Source organism: Acomys russatus, chromosome 9, assembly GCF_903995435.1.
Source record: "Acomys russatus chromosome 9, mAcoRus1.1, whole genome shotgun sequence".
In the NCBI taxonomy this organism is placed as follows: domain Eukaryota; kingdom Metazoa; phylum Chordata; class Mammalia; order Rodentia; family Muridae; genus Acomys; species Acomys russatus.
Window position 1 is genome coordinate 63,548,032 of NC_067145.1, and position 19,503 is coordinate 63,567,534.

Here is a 19,503-nt window from a genome sequence, read left to right on the forward strand (position 1 = left end):
GGGGTATCCATTGTGTGGCAAGGAGCTTTCAAAAGTATTGAGAACTTTTGTGCTCTTAGAGGAGGGTCTGATTTAGGGGAAACATATTAACAAGTATGAAATGCTAAACAGTACAAATAGAGGGTCAGAAGGAAAAACACAGAAACCTAAAATACAAGAAGGGTAGAGGCACTGTGCTGTGTGGCTTTGGACTGCCTGGTGGGACAAACGGGTGAGCATAGGTGAAGCTGAGGAGCCTACACATGAAGTACGGCTTGATAAAGACGTGATGTGCAGATGGACGTGGGCCTACATAGCTGTCATGGGACAAATATTTCAATCTTGTTTTCTTTCCTTTTAAGCACTTCCTTTGCTACATTACACAATCACAGTTTCAAATTGGGACTAATAAAAAGGAGGCACTATTCCTTTTTGTTTCTAAATCAAGAATTTTAGCTTGTAGTTTTGGGGTGCTCCTATAATATTTATTAATACTTATAAAAGTGTATTTTAACATTGTACAATAATTTGGGGTACAGGTACTATAACAAGAATATTTTTAGGGATCTGTGAATGAAAGTGGGTCAGGAATCACTCTTAGATCCTGTCTGCTATATTCATCCATACATATCACTATTTGAGCTCTAGATAGAGTTAACTTACAAAATTAACTAAATGGTGCTTTGGATGGTTTTACCCATAGGCTTACAAATACCTTCGAGAAGAAGTCAGAACTTTTCAAGGAAAGCCAATTAAGGTAAGCAAGACCATTGCTTATAGCTTCTTTTTTTATCTGATCAGTATTCTTAAATGTTTTAATTGGAACTTAAATGTCTCCAAACAGGCACGGATAAAAGCAAAGGCAATAGCGATAAACACATTTCTGCCAAAGAATGGATTTAGGCCTCTGGACATGAACCTTTACACACAGCAGCGCTATGCTGCGTCGTTCTACCTGCCTCCCGTGTACAGTCCCCAGCAGCAGTTCCCTCTGTACAGCCTGATCGCCCCCCAGACATGGTCAGCAGCACACAGTTATCTCGACCCACCCTTGGTAAGCCTTTTTCTTTCCTTTTTAAATATACTTGACAGATTTACGTTTTAGTTATTGTACCAGGAACTTTGAAAGTTTCAATCCTGCTGTAATAAGAGAGCCATGTGCCTATAATCTGCCTAGTGTCCAGACCTCAGGGTTAGGGTATGGGTTTTTAATTTAATTAGGCAATAAAAATAGAGTTCTGTGCAACAAAAAACTGCAATTCTGTGATCCTTGCCCCCTCCCTCCAGCATTCCCTTTCTAGGACAAAGTACAGCAAAGTCTTGGAACTGGTGTCCTTAACAGAGGGGCATGGCATGAGGAGTTGTGTTGTAGAGGAAGAGGAAGTTCAGTGGATTCCTAGCAGTCGAGGAAAGCAGAATACATGCTGTCTGTCTCACAGAACTCTGTTTTAGTTCTCACACCCACCTTGGGGTTGGATAACAAGATTAACTTTATTGGCCTTTGTTAAGGTCTGTGGTTGTTTCATAAGTTTGTAGTAGTGTGGTCACTTTTCTTCAGCTTGGTGCTACAGTGCCAGGGAACGTGGGTTCCAGTTTTGGATCATTGATGTAGTAAGGTAGAGCATAAATAAGAAAACCAACCTGTGTGTTGAGTTTCTGGAGAGTACAGTCGAGGTCACAAAGGTAGGGCGAGGTCATGTCTGTGGTGCTGATTTAGAGGTAACGAAAGGTTGAAGAGTAGGAAGCATAGAAAGTGATGGTCAGAAAGCAGAAATGACGTTGTTAACTCTGGAAGAGAGAAAGTGTGTTCAGGAGGTGCTCAGGGTCAGGTGTCTGGGTGCCAGCCCCCTGTCATGTAGAGGCAGTACTCACTGGCAGGGAAGCAGGGCAGGCGTGGAAAAGAAGGAACTTGAGACAGAGTTGTTCAGACTTGTTCTGTTAAACACTGAGATACAAAGATAAGTGTCTGTAAGAAAATGAGTGTCTAGGAGCGGAGACTGCAAAACCAGATATAAGTAAAGAGCAGCATTAAACTGACAGCAGGGATTGCTGAGCCGCTGTGTGTCCCTCAATTGGGTTTTCATGTGAACTTATGAGAAGAATCAAAGAAAGGAAGCTCCGAGGATCGATTGTGTGCGAGAAATCACCAGGGTGTTACAGATCAACTTTTATTCTGAATAGAGCAGATGGCTGTGCACAGGGGTAGTAAGTTGTTCTTATGAGAGTCTTATGACTTGGATCTTGTAGGAAGAAATCTAGAACATTTGCCTTAAGAATGGAAGATACTCCATTTTTTCAAGGGTACCTCTCTAGCCATGTACAAGACAGGTAGACTCAGAAAGGAATTAGAGGAGCTGCTTGAACAGGCCTGTAACACCTCCCTCCTAGCACTACTGCAGTAGAAAATGTTTACTATACTAGTTTCTAAGATTCAAAATTATGGGTCAGGGCGTGGTGGCGCACGCCTGTAATCCCAGCACTCGGGAGGCAGTGGCAGGCACTGTGAGTTCGAGGCCAGCCTGGTCTACAAAGTGAGTCTAGGACAGCCAAGGCTACACAGAGAAACCCTGTCTCGAAAAACCAAAACCAACCAAACAAAAAGATTCAAAATTATGTCTGTCTCCAAAACTTTGAGATGACCAGAGGAAAATAGGTGGAGACACAGGCGTAGACAAAGATGTTTGTGTCGTAGAACCTCAGTGGCTCAGGATACAATAGCAACATGGCCATATCGCGTTCTGTTCTGCCTAAAGCTTTGTGCACAGAGAAGAAGCAGTTGCCATAGTAGAGACAGCCTGTACTGGGAGAGAACCTTTACCATATTCACCCAATAAAGGCTTAATATCCAAATACACAAAGAACTGAGAAGTTACACGTTAGAAGAACAAATAAGTAAATGGAAGTCAGTCAGACAGCTTTAAAAGTGGAGCCAATAAGCAGCACGTGCACAAGGTGGGTAGCGCAAATTTGAGCCTCAAAGAAGGAGATAACTGACTTTGTGAAGGTTTCCTATGACCTTCACATGTGTGCTGTGACACATATATCCCTACATATAAATTATACCTCTCACACAATGAAACATATAAGAAGACATACACAGGACCAGTTTATATGTAAATGAAAAGTTGTTCAACTTTCTTAGCCTGAAATAGATGCAATTAAAAACTACACTGAGATTCCACCTGTCATCATGGAGATAAATAGTATGCTGACATGCCAGTGAGGATGCAGGGGAAGGGATTCTTTGTGTGCTGTGCTGGGAATCTAACTTAGTTCAGCCATTATGGAAATCGGCAAAAAAATAAAAGTTGAACTGTCACAGAATCCAGTCACACCACTCGTGGCATGCATCCAGTGTGATAAAAATCCACAGACAGGACAGATAGCCACACACCCATGTTCGTTGTGGCATTGCCTATCAAAGGAGATAGATAGATACAATGGAGGCCCATATGTTCAACCGTAAAGAAGAACAAAATCACATCATTTGCAAGAAAATAAATAGGCCATTTATCACATTAAGCAAAATAATGCTAGACTCAGACAAGTGACACATGTGTTTTCTCATACATGTGGAATATAAAGGTCTTTTTTTATTAATTAATTTATTCAGATTACATCTCAATTGTTCTCCCATCACATGTATCCTCCCATTCCTCCCTTCCTCCTGCTTTCATCCTATTCCCCTCCCCTAGGTCTAAGACCGAGGGGGACCTCCTCCCCCACTATATGATCATAGGCTATCAAGTCTCATCTTGGTAGCCTGCTTATTCTTTCTCTGAGTGCCACCAGGCCTCTCCATCAAGGGGAGGTGGTCAAATATGGGACACCAGAGTTCATGTCAGAGTCAGTGCCTGCTCTCCACACAACTGTGGAGAATGTCCTGACCATTGGCTCAATCTGAGTAGGGGTTCAATGTTTACTGATTGTATTGTCCTTGGTTGGAAGGTCTTTTTTTTTTTTTTTTTTTTAAAGACATGAAAACATAAGCAATTCTAGTTTGGAGGGAGGGACCATCATGGGACGGTGGGCAAGGTGGGTACGATTGAGTGCATTGTGTACATGGATGAGATGCACAGTGAAGCCCTTTACGTTGCACGTGTAATATAGGCTGGTAGGAACTGAAAGAAAAGCTAACGCCCGGCTCTTTTGAGTGAATTTTAATGGGAAGGAAATATACTTTTAAAAACAGTACACTTTGTATGTGCACAGACCCTTGAATATGTAGTCCCTTTCTTTCCCAGAAGCACCAGAAGAAGTCTGTAGAGGAACTGTGTCCATTAACTTCTTCCTGTGAGTGTTCCTTCCCGCATGCAGCTCAGGCCTGCCGTGGGTTACTCTGTCATCCTTGTCACTCCTAGTCTAGATGTCTCCCTTCTAGGTCTTTTTCTGAGATGTGTATTATGTAAAATTATGAGTTTAAACTAATGTTTTGTTCTTACAAGTTTTATTTTTGTTTTCTTGAGACAGGATTTTACTGTGTAGCCCTGAAACTCACTCTGTAGACCAGGCTGGCCTGGAACTCAGAGATCTGCCTGCTTCTGCCTCTGCCTCTGCCTCTGCCTCTGCCTCTGCTTCTGCTGGGATTACAGGCATGTGCCGCCACCACCAGGCTGGTTTTAAAGTCTCCAAAACTTAGGTCTGAATTAAGTGGCTCTTCTAGTGTGTTGTATTTTTTTCCCTTAATTTTTAAGTTAGCCAACAAGGTGTAATGGGTTTTGCTGTTGTACTTTTGGTGCATGTGTCTTGTTAGGCTTGATTCTCTTTCATTCTCTTCTCCCCTGCTCTGGCTTGTTCCCTTCCTCAGATAGTCTCACCCACTTCATGTTAGTGTGTTATCTCTCTTTTTCCCTCTTAAAGCCCTTCCTCCCTCTCAGTATCTCCCTTCTAGTTTTATGATCTCTTCCCTGCATCTACCTATACTACCTCCAAGTAGAAAGAAAACATACAGAGCTGAGCATAATGGTACATGCCTTTAATCCCAGCATTCAGGTAGGCAGAGTCAGATGAATCTCTGTGAGTTCAAGGTCAGCCTGGTCTACAAAGCGAGTCCAGTAAAGCCAAGGCTGTACAGAGAAACCTTGTCTCCAAAAAAAGGAGGAGGAGGAGGAAGGAAGAAAACACACAGTATCTTTCTAAGTTTGGCTTGCTTCACTTAATAGGATAGTTCGTTTGCTGGCTGTTGTGAAGAAAGCACCAGTGAACGTGAATGTGTAATACCCAAGACCTATAATAGTTGGTTCATGTGGTGGCTCTGTTTTTAGTTTTTGAGAAACTGGTTTCTATAATGTAGAGTTACACCATCCATATTCTCACTAGTAGCTAATTAGGGTTCCTCTATCTACCTGCCCTCGCCAGCATTTTCCTTTCTTCATATCTTGGTGATGGCCTTTCTGCCCTGGGTAAGAGAGAATCTCTGTTGTTGTATTGCCCTGGTGGCTGAGGCTGCTGGCTGCTTTTCAAGCACATACTGGCTTGCATTTCCTTTGAGAACTGAGCGTTCAGTTCATTAGCCCGCTTATTAGGTGGATGATTTGGGGTTTGGTATTTAATTTTAGATTTCTTCAAATATTCTGGATATTAATCCCCTCTCTGTTGTATAATTGAGAAATATTTTTTTGCTTTGGTTTGGTTTGGTTTTTTGAGGCAGGCTTTCCCTGTGTAGTCCTGGCTGTCCTGGACTTAATTTGTAGATCAGGTTGGCCTCGAACTCACAGAGATCCATCTGACTCTGCCTTCTTGAGTGCTGGGATTACAGGTGTGTGCCACCATGCCTAGCTGGGAAAGATTTGTTTAAAGCAGTGTAATTCTTATGGACTGTGGAGTTTGTCAAATAGTGGACCCTCCTTGATGAATGTTAAGTGTTTTTGTTTTGTCACTTTAATTTTTTAGTCAAGGAATGATACATTAGCTCTAATAGCTATATTACGTTCATGTGTCTGGTTTCCAGTTGGCACTAAAGAGAATTGCTTGGGTTGTGCCACCCTTTTCCCTTTTATCTTTTTCAACTGTGTTTACTTTTTTTTTAGTTTAGTTTAGTGAAAATTCATGGTTGGAACTGGAAGGTCCCAGACAACTAAATGCCTTGGAAGTAATGTCATTTATTTGGAAAATATTTGAAACTACGTGCCCCAGAGGCTAGAAAATGGTGCCCATGTGCCACAGGGAGAGTGTGGCGTTGGTTTTATCCCTCCACCTTTATGTGGGTTCCAGGGATTGAACCCAGGTCATGAGACTTGGCAGTGAGTACCTTTGCCACCTGAGCCGGGTTTTTGAGTTGAGGTTTTTCTATGTCCTACCTGTCTTGGAGTTGCGCGTGCTCGCGCTCGCGCGCGCGCGCGCGCGCGCTCTCTCTCTCTCTCTCTCTCTCTCTCTCTCTCTCTCTCTCTCTCTCTCTCTCTCTCTCTTTCTCTCTCCCCCTCCCTCCCTCCCCTTTCTTTCTCCCCCCATGTCTCCTCTCACTCCCCCTCTCTCTCTGGACTAAGCTGGCCTCGAACTCACAGAGCTCTGTCTGCCTCTCCCTTCTGAGTGCTGGGATTAAAAGCATGATCCGCCACCACCCAGCTTGCCCATCTTTTTTATTTTTTTAAAGATTTATTTATTTATTAAATACACAATGTTCTGCCTGCACGCCAGAAAAGGGCATTAAATGACATTATAGATGGTTGTGAGCTACCATGTGGTTGCTGGGATTTGAACTCGGGACCTCTGGAAGAGCAGTCAGTGCTCTTAACCTCAGAGCCATCTCTCTAGCCCCACCCATCCTTTTAAAAAAGAACTGTTTCAACGCTGTAGACCAGACTGGCTCTACCTCACAAGTGCTAGGATTAAAAGTGTGCCACCTTGGCTGGCAACACCTAGTTTTATACAAGTGTATGATTTTGTGTGTATCTGTGTAGAGTGATCCCTCTGCCACCCAAGGATTGAGTGGTTGGTACTTAAAGTCCTATATTTAAGCTTTTAAATGTTTTTTAAAAATACATTTGCCTCATATCTTAAGGCCATTATGGCCTGTTGTAATTTTCTTCTGTTCCCCACCCCCCTTTTAAAACAGGGTTTCTTTTTGTTTGTTTGTTTTAGGTTTTTGGGTTTTTTGAGACAGGGTTTCTCTATGTAGCCTTGGCTGTCCTGGACTCAAATTGTAGACCAGCCTGGCCTTGAACTCACATCTATCTGCCTGCTTCTGCCTCCTGAGTGCTGGGATTAAAGGCGTGCGCCACCACTGTGTAGCCTTAGCTGTCCTGGAACTCAATCTGTAGACTAGGCTGGCCTCAAACTCAGAACTCAGATATCAGCCTGCCTCTGCGGATTAAAGGCCTGCCTGACCCTATATTCTTGTGTATATATGCTTTTTAGATTAGTACTTGGAAAAATTATAGTCTAAAAATAGGATGATGTTTAAAGGAGTCTACAATGAAAGTAAACCCTTCAAATGGGTTGAGGGGAGAAGAAATACGCACGCTTAGGAGCAATAAGAACGTGAGAATCCTGCAGCTGGGCACATGGTGAATTTTGCTGAGGTTACTCAGAATAGAGATCATCCCCATCTTGCCACGTTGGAGGTAGTGGTACTTACTAGTTGTCGTGACTTAGTTTAAGCAGTTGAACGTCATCAGGCAGTGCCTGAACACAGAACTCCATGTGACCGGGGCAAGGTTGTATCCTAGGGCTGTTCTCATTGGATTATTATAAATATTAATTAAGATGATCTGGAGAAAATTTTTAGCACTAGCCATGGCTTGAGTTCTCAGTAAACGTTACCTTTAGTAACAATGCAACTTTTTCCTTACCCTGCAGTTATTTTTAAGCATAAAATGGAATTAACACCTGGCAAGAGGAAGACATGATCTGGTTTACCCAAGATACAACAGTGTAAATCCAGTGTCTCATGTTTTTACATGCTTTTTTTTTTTCCTTGTTGTTGTTGTTGATGAATCCAGGTAACTCCATTTCCAAGTACTGGATTTATAAATGGGTTTACATCTCCGACCTTCAAACCTGCCACGTCTCCTCTGACATCACTCAGACAATATCCTCCTAGAAGCAGGCAAGTTCCAAGGGTGCTTTCAATGTTCATGAGCTTCATGTTGCGCTGTTCCAGGTTATCTGTAATGAGAGATCTGTGTAACCACTAATTATGCTCATCAGAGGTGGAACTACCTGAAACTTAGAACTGTACTCTATATGAAGACTAAACCCTAGAGCTGGCTGTAGTAAGGAAATGGTTCTCTTCAGAGAAGGCTTTTGGGGCAACTTTGACCATGTATTTATTAAGTAGGAAGCAGGTCTTGACATACATGTTCCACATTAGCATGCTCATTCTGCCCTCCTTGATTGCTTTATAACTCAGCATATACAAAACATCTCATTTGCAGGAATCCTAGTAAGTCTCATCTGCGCCATGCGATTCCTAGTACAGAGAGAGGGCCTGGGCTGCTAGAAAGTCCTTCAATATTTAACTTCACTGCAGATCGATTAATTAATGGTGTCCGGAGCCCACAGACGAGGCAAGCAGGGCAAACTAGAACACGAATACAAAACCCTTCAGCTTATGCCAAGAGAGAGATTGGAACTGGGCGTGTGGAGCCAAGTAGTCTTGAATCCTCTCCTGGTTTAGGGAGAGGAAGGTAAGTTTCTCCCATATTTTGTCAAGCAGATATTATGTGCCTATCATGAACTACTAATATTTTAAATTTCAATTTAGATGTTTGATAATCATATCCTAATTCACTTGAGAAAAATCAAATAGAAGGCTGTAGAAGGTTTCCCTTGACTCCTCAAAATAGCCAGTTCTAGAGCAGATACTTCAGTGCTTGCTTCCTATTTTTTTACTTAAAAGCATGACATTTTCTTTCATAAAACTCAGGCTAGCATTTAGAAGCTGTACTAGCCTCTGCTCTTCCTGTTTGCAGTTAGTCCTGGCCCTCTCGGTGGCTGCCCTCAACAGATGGCCTCCAGGGTGCCCCACATGGAGCTCAGCTGGAGAGTGCATGCCCAGCATAAACACGGTCCTGGGTTTAGTGCCTAGTGCTCTGCAAATAACAATAAACTAGGACCGAGCAGGCAGTGGGATGTAGAGACAAGTGCAGGCAGGTGACTGTCTAAAGTCCATTTCTTGTAAATTTACTTAAAAACAAAAAGTTGCTCTTGTGAAGCAGTTCCTGTTGTTGAGTAAGTAGTTCTTAGCGTCTTGGTGTTTGTTGTCATTACCTAGAGTGTTTTCCATACATTGAGAATGTCAACTGCTGTGCTGGCTTCTCTCCTGCCACTTAGACTGCCTCTAAAGATGTGAGATTAGAAAAGACGTAGGTGATCTTAGGGTTGGCGCCCTACCCAGTATTGACTAGGCTAGTTGCTAATGTCATGAAACCAGCCAGGAAAATCCTGATTTTCCTCTGACAAATGCTGAGCAAGAACTTATCTAAGCTTTTTCTTTTAACCTACTTTGAAAAGTTTAAGTGGGGGCGGGGGAGAGAAAGAAAGGTCTTAAAATTCCCATACATAAGTAATACAGCATGGTTAGTGACAAATTGAAACTCAAACTGTTGCTTCCTCTTTCTTGATACAGACACAGAGCAAAGGCACACCTCTGAGGTACAGCAGGGTGGGGTCTAGACCACCACAGTAAAGCTGGTGTCATGGCAAAGTGAGCCACACAGAGTTTTGTTTCAGTGTGCCGAGTGATTCGGAGTGCTGAAGGTTAGGGTAGGTGTGCAGGGCCAAGAATACAACACTGCCGTCTTTTGTTCTTTTGTTTTACAAAGCATATGCTGCCGTTAATTTTACCCACACAATGTGTGTATTGGGGGCCAGAACTCTCACCCCTGCTGCCGCCTAATCGCCCAGATATGGCCTCAACCTTTTGTTGTCCCTCCATCACCACTGGCAAGGCCTGGGTCAGCAGTAGTTTATTTCAAGACACCGTATTTTCTCTCTCTAATCTGTAGGAAGCAGCTCCCTCAGCCACTGAAGGGCGGGTAGGGTCATATTCAGGAAGCTCTCGAAGTTCTCTGAGCCCGGTTCTCACCCTGTTTCCCCTCCTCTGAAATGGCTTCCTCCACCGAAGCCCAAACTCTGTTGACTCTTCCCGCCGATCATCAGTGTTTAGCAGCACCGGAAGTGCCAGGTCCTTTCCAGAAGGGTTTGGTTGACTTTACCTGTCAGAGGGATCACTGTTGTCTATGAAATGTAGTTTCCCGTTTTGTTTTGGGGTAAGCAGGCTTCATGTATCATGTTATCAACTTTGGGCCTTGCTCTTCAAGCCCCATGTCCCTCACTTTTGGGAACAGTGTCTCTCATTGAACTGAAGCTCACTACATAGGCCAGGCTGGTTGACTCTAGGGTTCTCCTTGTCCCGAATACCCCAATACCAGGACTGTAAACATACCTACCTGGCATTTTTATTTTTGAGAGTCTGTGCTGTCTCTCTAACGTTCTTATGTGTGTACAAACATGCATGTGTCGAGGCCAGAAACAATGCCAGACATCTTCATCTATTACTCTGCACCTTGATTTTTGAAACAGGGTCTCTCACTGAGCCTAGAGGTGACAATTTGGTATACTTTGCTGGCCAGTGAGCTGCAGGGATCTGCCTGCTGTTCCTTGTGCATGCTGGGGTTACAGGTGCAGCATTACACCTGGCTTGTATGTACCATAGAGCTTCAAACTCAGGCCCTCTTGCTTGCCTGACAGCCATTTATAAGCAGCACCCCTAGTCCAATGCCTGGCTTCTTAAAATGTAGCTTCTGAGGCTCAGACTCGGGTCTTCATTCTTGGGCAGCAAGCATTTATGACTGACCATTTACCCAGCCCCTATGAAATGTATTTATTAAACACTAAGGTCTAAAAGTTGAAGTTATTTTTGACCCATGACTGCAGAATGCTTGCTGTGTTAATTTTTCTAAACATGTTATAAATCTTGTGTATTTCCATCGGAGCTCTTGGACAGCCTGATGCATTGGCAACAAACAGCCATCTGAAGTGGATCTTGTCCATTGAATAACACATTGTCAACACTCGCCTAAAGCATTCAGTAACCAAATTATATTAGTCACCAGCCACCTTAGTCCCTGGTGGAGAGTCAGCGGCCATTAAAGCTTCAGTGCTGCACAGTGACTTCTGCAGCTGTTAAGGCCTAGATTGTGTTTCCTTTCAATGGAAAACTATTTGACTTAGTTGAACCATTCTTGTGGGTCATGGTAGCTGGCTCTTCTGGCTGCTCACTACATCCTCTGCCTCGACACCTGCTACTTCATCTGTGCTCTGCTATAACAGAGATATTTCCTTCCTGCATGTCACCTGCCAACCTCTGCAGCATCTACAGCTTCATTTCCTCTTTCAGCCCCCAGAGGATTAAAAAGAGGGAGCCTTCCTATCCAGCAGACTCGGTCCTCTAGGAATATTGTGGCTAATTTGGCCCTGTGTTTGGATGTGTCCTCTGTTAGCAGGAAGGCCATTGGCTCTCTTATTGCCCGTGCATTCACTGGCTGATGGTGTGGCAGGTACCTAGCTACTTTCTGCACTCATGTGTCTTTTTCACTCAGTGTAATCATTTGTAGATTTTAAAGAGAAAGACTCTTGCTTTTACTTCAGCACCTGGAAGGCGTTGTACAATTCATTTCAATACTGTCACATCCTAGAGAACAAGGGCATATGAAGCTGGTCAGTTAAATTTCAGACCATATATTCACCTATACAGTCACCATCTTACATAGGTGAAGCTCATGACATCCCAGAACAACTGTGGTAGTAACCTCAAAACTCAGACTACCGAAACGTCCACAAGAAAGTTTGAGATATTGCAGTGATTTTTAAAAAGTGTGGCACAGAGACACAGAGTGAGTAAATGACAGGAGAAATAGCATGGAAACGCTTGCTTGGCTGAGGCTGCCCCTTGGGAAAGTCCATAACCACGAAGGACAACAATGGGATAAGTAGGGGGTGTCTTTTGCTTTCAGGGTGTTTTGAGAGTGTAGCTTGAAGACAAATTTGAAAGCAGCAACTCCCACAGGCCCCGTGGTTTAGGAGAACTAACACCTGCCTGTGAGCCACCAAAGAGAAGAGCTACACCGGCCATTTTTATAGCAAACGGGTTATTGGGGACTGAAAAGTCAAAAGGGAACATTGAATAACAGCGCAGTGACACCAACCCAAGGACTATGGTTGGGTTCTTAAAGGCTAGAATCTTGAGAGAAGGGAGCCTGGACCGCAGACACTGGAGAAAGATTGTAAGCGGAAGGGTAAGTTCCTGTGTTCTTCCAGCACTTGCTAATGAAAGTTTCACAAAGCTTCCTGACAGAGGCAGAAGAGTGTCTGCAGGATCCCAAAGGTAGAGCTGAGACTAGAGAATGCCTTGTTAGCCAGGATGCTCTGGCTTGCTGACGTCGTCCCTGTTAGTCTCCCAACGGTGTCTGAACTTTCAGGGAGCCACTGAAACAGGGATATGCTTTTACCAGACAGAAATAGGCTTCACACTAATGGAGACTCTCCCTGTATTCTCAGCAAAGGAGTCGTGTTTCCACTTAATCTGTGACCTAAGTGACGACGTAACACTTCAGAGAGAAGCTTATAAGTACACTTAGCTAACACGCTCTACGTGCACATGCTGAGCCATGAGTGTATGTAGCTTTCGGTTCTTGTTTCTGAACCATGGACTGATGGAACCAGGAGTAGTGCATCCTTCTTTCTGCATCATATGTTCTGTGTCCAGAGGGTGTCCTCAGAGGCAGGACGGCAGTCTAGATCCTCCTTCCTGAAGGACCTAACCAACCACAGACTTCGCATGTCCCCTTCCACTGCTCTTCCCTGAGGTCTTGTTTCCTGTTCATTTTCCTGTTGCTCTGAAGCGCTAAGAGGTTCCCATAGAGTCTCCAAGGCTGCCCTTGTGCCTTCCCAGATAGGATAGGAAACCTCAGCTGCCGGCCAGTGGTCTTGACTTTGTCAGTAGAAGTTCTTAGTTCACAGAGCAGAGGCATGCCATGTGGGCCCAAACATGCGAGCTCCCAGCATTCCTGTACACACTGCATGGCGCCTGTGTCTCTGTCAGAACAGGGCATGCACTGTGCGCAGCAGTCCTGCGGCTGTCCTCCCTCTAGAATCACTGTCGGAGTGATGGGCACTGGTAACATGTTCCAGGATGTCCTGTCACTACATGGGATTACTGCACCCAGTAGGTTCTTAGTGGGCCACTGAGGCGCTCTGAAGGCAGTGATGCATTTCATAAGAGACTACAGGCTGGCAGGGAGGCACCGTTGTCAAGTGTCATTGCTGTGGGTGCACAGGCACCTACACAGAAGCCACGCCACTGTGGAGTCTTGAGGCAGCGACCGTAACACAGGTGCTCAGTGTGCGCTCCATATCAGCACTTGTTACCTCCCTCATCCACATGGCCAGAGGCGCGCTCACTGTGGGACCCTGGGACCCATTCCTACAGGTTACTGCTGATGCCCAGCATTATGGCACAGTACCTCATCTGTGCTCAGGAGTTTAGCCCCTACAAGGCCAACTCAGCAAAAAGGCAGGCTCTGTTTCCTTCAGGAGAATGGGTTTTTACTACAGACACCTGGATCCACTCCAGAATAAAAAAAGTTTGTAGCTAGAGGGTCTTCAGAGCATTCCTCAAGCATAGTGTTCTAATAAGAACCTTTTAGGCAATTATTAATTTTCTATAAATAAATTAAACATTCTCTTAAGTTTATATAATAAATCTCCTTTGGGGAGTCTGTACAGTTAAAACAATAGGAGGGATAAATAAGAAAAATGAACTTACAAGTTGAGGCTCATGGGGGTTTGTTAGACCACAGACCCAGCATGCTGTAAATACTGGTGCAGTGGCTCACTGTATGCTGCAGGGCCTTTCTGCTCACGGGCTGGCTGCTGTTGATAGGAAGGCAAGCTTAGGTTTAGGGACATGTTAGGCTTTTGCAATAAGGGTAATTATAGTTTTTTACTCGTGTTTTGAATAGTTCACCTATATAGTTTGGTGTCAGATTTTTGTGTTGTATATCTTGTCATTCCAGCTGAGGGGCCATTTAAACATTCAAATCTTAAAAATTCTAAGTAGGTGGTAGATAAGTTGTTGTAATAACTACTTTTCTATTATCTTTTTTGACATCCTAATGACTTACTCTCGGCCTTTGGATTTTGCTATTTATACTTTTGTTTAAGACCGTAAGACCATCTTGTTATATGACCCAGGCTGACTATCTTCCTGCCTCGGCTGCCCCAATACTAGAACTGCAGGCATGTGCTATGAAACTTGGGCTCTGATTGTCCTTTTAAAGCTGACTTTTAGAATCAAAATTTATTGGTGAAAGACTGCCTAAGTTACTGCATGCTACTTTGAACACGTTAACAAAGCATAAGCTTGGCAAACTTTCCAAGTGAGAAGAAAAAATAGTAGTCTTTTACTTTCTTCTCTTAGGAAAAATTCCTTTGGCTACCGGAAGAAAAGAGAAGAAAAGTTTACAGTGAGTACATAAAGTGGGATGTGGAGGTGTATGGGGTGTATGGTGTGTGTGTGTGTGTGTGTGTGTGTGTGTAGCCGTGCACTTGGATACATACCAGCCAGAAGGAGACTTGAGGTGTCTTACCTACCTTATCATGCTGAACTAGAAGTCTGCTATTTCAGGTAGGCTGGGTGGCCAGTGAGCTCCTTTGATTTCATGTCTCTTCCCATCAACGCTGAGGTCCCAGACATATAACTGTGGTTATCTTTATACATCAGTCCTAGGGATTTGAACTCAGGTCCTCGTGTTTGTAGAGCAAGCCATCCTATTCATTGAAGCATCTCTCTAGACCAAAATGCTTATTTTTACAAAACATTAAATCTAATAGTAAGCAAACATCAGAGATAATTAAATGGATTAAGGCTAAGATATGAGGAAGAACACTGGGAAAAAAAACTTTAAGGTGATATTCTTAAATAATTGACATTTTGGCCTAATGAAGAAAGAATTGTGGAGTTTTTAGGAATGCTGATGACCAGGTGGTTTAATGGTGTACTCCGGCAATACGTAAATGAGCTGTTCTCAACATTTGCAGGTAGGCGCTTGCTTTTATGATAGTACAGTCTGTATGTGGCTGCTCAGAAAGGTCTTCAGTGTGATAACTATAGTGGGTTTTAAGCAGGAGACACTGGGAGATGTCTAAGACCCAGAGTGGGTGCTGAGACCTGGTTAATGGGGAGCACGCACCACACGCCATGTGGTGGCTTCAGAGGTGTGAGATGCCGTGACCAGACTAACACACGCCTGTCTCCCTTTGCAGTACCATAGATCTTAGCAGCCTGGAAATGCAGATGTCTTTCTTCCCTTTAGTAGAGAACGGTTACTTTTTTCTCAGCAGGAAGCACTTTCTGGCTTCCTCTGTCTTATCTGAATTTCTATCATTACTGCTTTTGCATTTGGGGCCATTATTAAATGAGATAAGGATTTCTTTAAGCAAGCTCTGTGAGATCACATTTGATCACCAAGAGGCCACTAACAGCAGTTGTGAGGACCCATAGCCAGAGAAACCTCAGCTAAAGATTTCCAGTACAGCCTTAATTTGTCACCTTAGATCCATGACATCCTTTAACCTGCTTACATTTGATTTTTTAAAAAATATTATTACAGTTTAGTTTATTTGTATGTGTTGGGTGTGTGTCTTAGCACATGCATGACCCATATATGAAGGTCAGAGGACAACGTGTGTGAGTGGTTTTGTTTTTGTTTTTGTTTTTCTTTCTATCCTGTGGGTCCCAGGGATTAAACTTAGGTCCTCTGGCGTGGCAGCAGGCGTCTTTACCCACTGGGTGCTCTCACTGGCCCATGGCTTACATTTGAACTCTGGCATTGTTGTTTTCTGGACTCTGCTCATGTTTTATCCTACTGGCCTAAATTTCATGTTAGGTGGGCCGTAGAAATTATTTTTGTAACATTTATAGACTTTTTTTCAGACAGATGTGAGAGTCAGAAGGTTCCTTTCTTGCTTTCCTGCTGCCTTGTCGCTCATCACTTTGTGGCCTCACTGGGTGTCATTGTGTTGCAGAGCAGTCAGACTCAGTCTCCAACACCACCAAAGCCTCCGTCACCGAGCTTCGAACTGGGGCTGTCCAACTTCCCCCCGCTACCTGGAGCTGCAGGCAATTTGAAGGCAGAGGACTTGTTTGAAAACAGGCTTTCCAGCTTGATCATAGGATCTTCAAAAGAAAGAGTAAGTTATGTGTCCCAGTTGTACCTTTCCTAGTGTTTTTAAGCTCTGCTCTTGTGCATGGACCTGGCCCAGCTCCTTCACACAGATGAAAAGGAGGAAATAACTGGGAGAGGTTTGAGTTTTGGGTGATTAGAGCTTAGTCGTTTGGTATTGGAGCCAGGGTCGAGCCACCCTGTCTCTTGCCATCTGCTGAGTTGCCGGTGGAACCTATGCTGTACAGATACCTAGATTCATGTTTTTAGTATACAATTTATTTTTATATTATGAATATCGGTGTTTTGACTGTACATATTCTGTGTGAGGATGTCAGACCCTCTGTAACAGCAGTTACAGACAGTTGTGAGCTGTCATGTGGTGTTGGAAATTGAATCTGGGTCCTCTGGAAGAGCAGCCAATGTTTGTAGTTGCTGAGCCATCTCTCCAGCCCCACCTAGGTTCATTTTTGGTGTTGTCGTTTAGAGCTTTTGTTTCACAAAATACAGAGTGAGACACAAGAGTGTGAGTCGCAGCAGAAGCAAGACTTTTGGTAACACACATAGTGTAAGTAGCAAGGAACTTGGGTTCACCTTGCTGCAGCCTGGTCGTCTTGGGTAAGCTCTAGGCTGCAGCAAGGTCCTTCACTGCCAGTCCCAGCTGCGACTCCTTTCTGGGGCTCCTTCTGCGATGTGCTTAGCTAGCAGGTTGTAAGTGGGATTTGTCTCTCTGCCACATCAGTGTTTGAAGACTGTGGGACATGCAGAGACATTACTTTCTGCCCACTTACTAAAGTATGTTGGACAGGGACACACACACAGAGTTGTGTGCAGAGTGGCCCTGGTTGCAGGCATCTTTTATGCTGCAGTTGGCAAGTGTGGCTGCCTAGCAGATCGCACATCTGTCTTTTCTTCAGGGCTCGGGCACTGGTCTGCAACCGAGTTTAGAGCTACAGCAGTGGTGCAGTAGCTATTAGGTATATGGCTTTGCTGCAGTATCTTGAGACTACTGTCAGGTAAAAGGTTAGTTTTTTTCATATTGGAAGGTGGTAATTGCTGCTGTTTTTAGCCATGGAAACTGCTTTCCAGGAGTTTATATGTTTTAGTAAGGGTCTCATGTTAAAATTGGGATGTCTTGGAAATTATAACTCTTAACATCCACATAATGATTTCCAATTACCCTATAAAACAGTAGAAATTACGCATTTCAACAACGATGAAGTCTTGTTTTCAACTTACATCTTCCTCCCTTGGGTAATAAGTAAAAGAATACTAGCAGGCCTCCTCAGCTTTGTAGACAGTTGCTGCTTTGAGTATACTTGAGTTTCTGTGGAAAGCCTTTCTTGAAGAAAGAATTGCTGCTTTCTGAAAGGCTGGGCCTGATCCTGTGGCCACGTTACAGTCTGCACTGCTGCCAGGATGTACATGTGCAGGAACTACAGAGGACTTGGGACATTGGGCCATTTTGCCCCTCCGTGCTTGACTTGGGATTGTGACTCTTTGCAGAGTGTCTGTGTCTCTGCTTTGTCAGAGCTGACGCGTGCAGAATCTGAGCATGCTTTTACAAATAGGAAGCCATTGGCTACCCTGTGCTCTAGGCTTTCTCACTTGAGCAGTCATAAGGAATCTCTGCTTCTCAAGCCAGCAGAGCCTCAGGCAAGAGTGTAAGCTGTACCATTCTCCTGAAACTGCAGCTCCAGTTACTTTATTTTACCTTTGAACATTTACCTAATTTGAACAGAAAGGCAGCTAGTAAATTTGTCCTTTTGTATTTAAACTTGTAACCAATTACTTACTAGCCCTAAAATTGCGGTTGTACTGAGCAAGTCATTGGCGTAATTTCTGGATCACTCACGACTTAGCTGAGTGGCCTTGCTTGTGAAATTGGGTAGAACAAATGAGTGGCCTTACCTGTGAAGTTGGGTACAACAGGTGAGTGGCCTTGCTGTGAAACTGGGTAGAGCAGGTGTATACACCTGCTATGGTTATATACCTCCTACCACCAGGCACTAAGTTTATATAGGTGTGGATATGCTTTGTATTAGTTACAAGAGTGGATCATAGTATAACTATTGACAATTCTGCCCCTGCTTTGGGAGCCCTGACATGCCGAGTGAGTAAGATGTGTTTGGAAGCTGTTGCCTTGAAGACACGCTCACACATGATCATCATGCATTGGTTGAGAGCAAGAAGGCTGAGTGCAGATGACAAGCTCAATGCGGTTGCTGTGTTTCATGGAGGCTTCTTCTGTGTCTTTGTGAGATGACTTGGCAGTTTGCTGGGAGGTTACCACTGTTCTGTTGGCCTGGAGGGTGGACATGTCATTCAGATCAGTCAGCAGGGCTTGGGAAGCAGACTGCACAGAATGGTTAGAGAGTGCCATGGTTCTCATGGCTAGACCCTTAACTTCTTGGGCAAAGATCTGACAACTTGTAAATTGCTACTTTAATGATTTTCAGATCAGTGCAGATGCAAGCACAAACACTGTTCCTGTAGTGGTCTCCAGAGAGCCCTCTGTGCCAGCACCCTGTGCTGTGTCCGCAGCCTTTGAACGTTCCCCTTCCCCAGCCCATTTACCTGAGTGAGTATCAGTGTTCTACCAGCCTCTGCCACACACAAGTATGAGTGACCTGTAATACTAAATGTGATTCTTAAACCAGGTGGCATTTTCACAGGGATCCCAAGGTGGCAGAAAAGCAGAGGGAAACCCACGGTGTGGACAGACTCCCTTCTACCCCTACTCCAACTGCATGTAAATCAGTGCAGGTGAATGGAGCAGCAACAGTAAGTACCTTGCCTGCCTCCACAGCACTAAGTCATTTTGTGTGTATCCTGCTTCCAACTATTTCTAATCATTGGATGGTTTTCATTTGCTGGTGCCTTCATTTCTCTATACGGTATCAGTGAGCCTTTCTATTTCAATATGGGGTCTCTCAGATAGTAGCAAGGTCCCAACTCTGTCCTGTATGGAGTGTGACAATTTCTGCACTTCTGTGTGTGCTGCATATGTAAAGAAGAGCTAGCCGGGCAGTGGTGGCGCGTGTCTTTAAGCCCAGCACTCGGGAGGCAGAGGTAAGCAGATCTCTGAGTCTGATGGCAGCCCAGTCAACAGAGCCAGGGCTGCACAAAGAAACCCCATCTTGAAAAAGAAAACAAACAATGGCAACAACAACAACAAACAAAAACGAAAGAGTCCGCCTGCTTCAAAGGCTTAGACAAATGGGGCTTCTGAGAGGCAAGGTGCATCCATAGCTGCTTCATCCTTTTCAGGGGAGGGACTAGGAGGAGTGGAGAGGGGAAACTGCAGTCGGGATGTACTATGTAAGACAAGAATAAAAGAAAAAAAGGCAAGAAAAGT

The 19,503-nt window shown here is 44.1% G+C and overlaps 1 protein-coding gene across 3 annotated transcripts in view; it reads left to right on the forward strand.

Annotated features, from left to right (window-relative positions):
* The window catches only part of Larp4b (La ribonucleoprotein 4B), an 83,007-nt gene that overhangs the window by 59,454 nt on the left and 4,050 nt on the right, over window positions 1-19,503 (forward strand). Inside the window, exons 10-17 of one of the 3 annotated variants that reach the window (XM_051151458.1) lie at window positions 683-736; window positions 824-1,033; window positions 7,920-8,026; window positions 8,355-8,606; window positions 14,402-14,447; window positions 16,009-16,173; window positions 18,605-18,726; window positions 18,806-18,929. In XM_051151458.1, coding sequence (XP_051007415.1) covers window positions 683-736; window positions 824-1,033; window positions 7,920-8,026; window positions 8,355-8,606; window positions 14,402-14,447; window positions 16,009-16,173; window positions 18,605-18,726; window positions 18,806-18,929 — 1,080 coding nt within the window. The remainder of the gene's footprint in view (window positions 1-682; window positions 737-823; window positions 1,034-7,919; window positions 8,027-8,354; window positions 8,607-14,401; window positions 14,448-16,008; window positions 16,174-18,604; window positions 18,727-18,805; window positions 18,930-19,503) is intronic. The other 2 variants (XM_051151459.1, XM_051151460.1) reach the window with 2 other exon arrangements.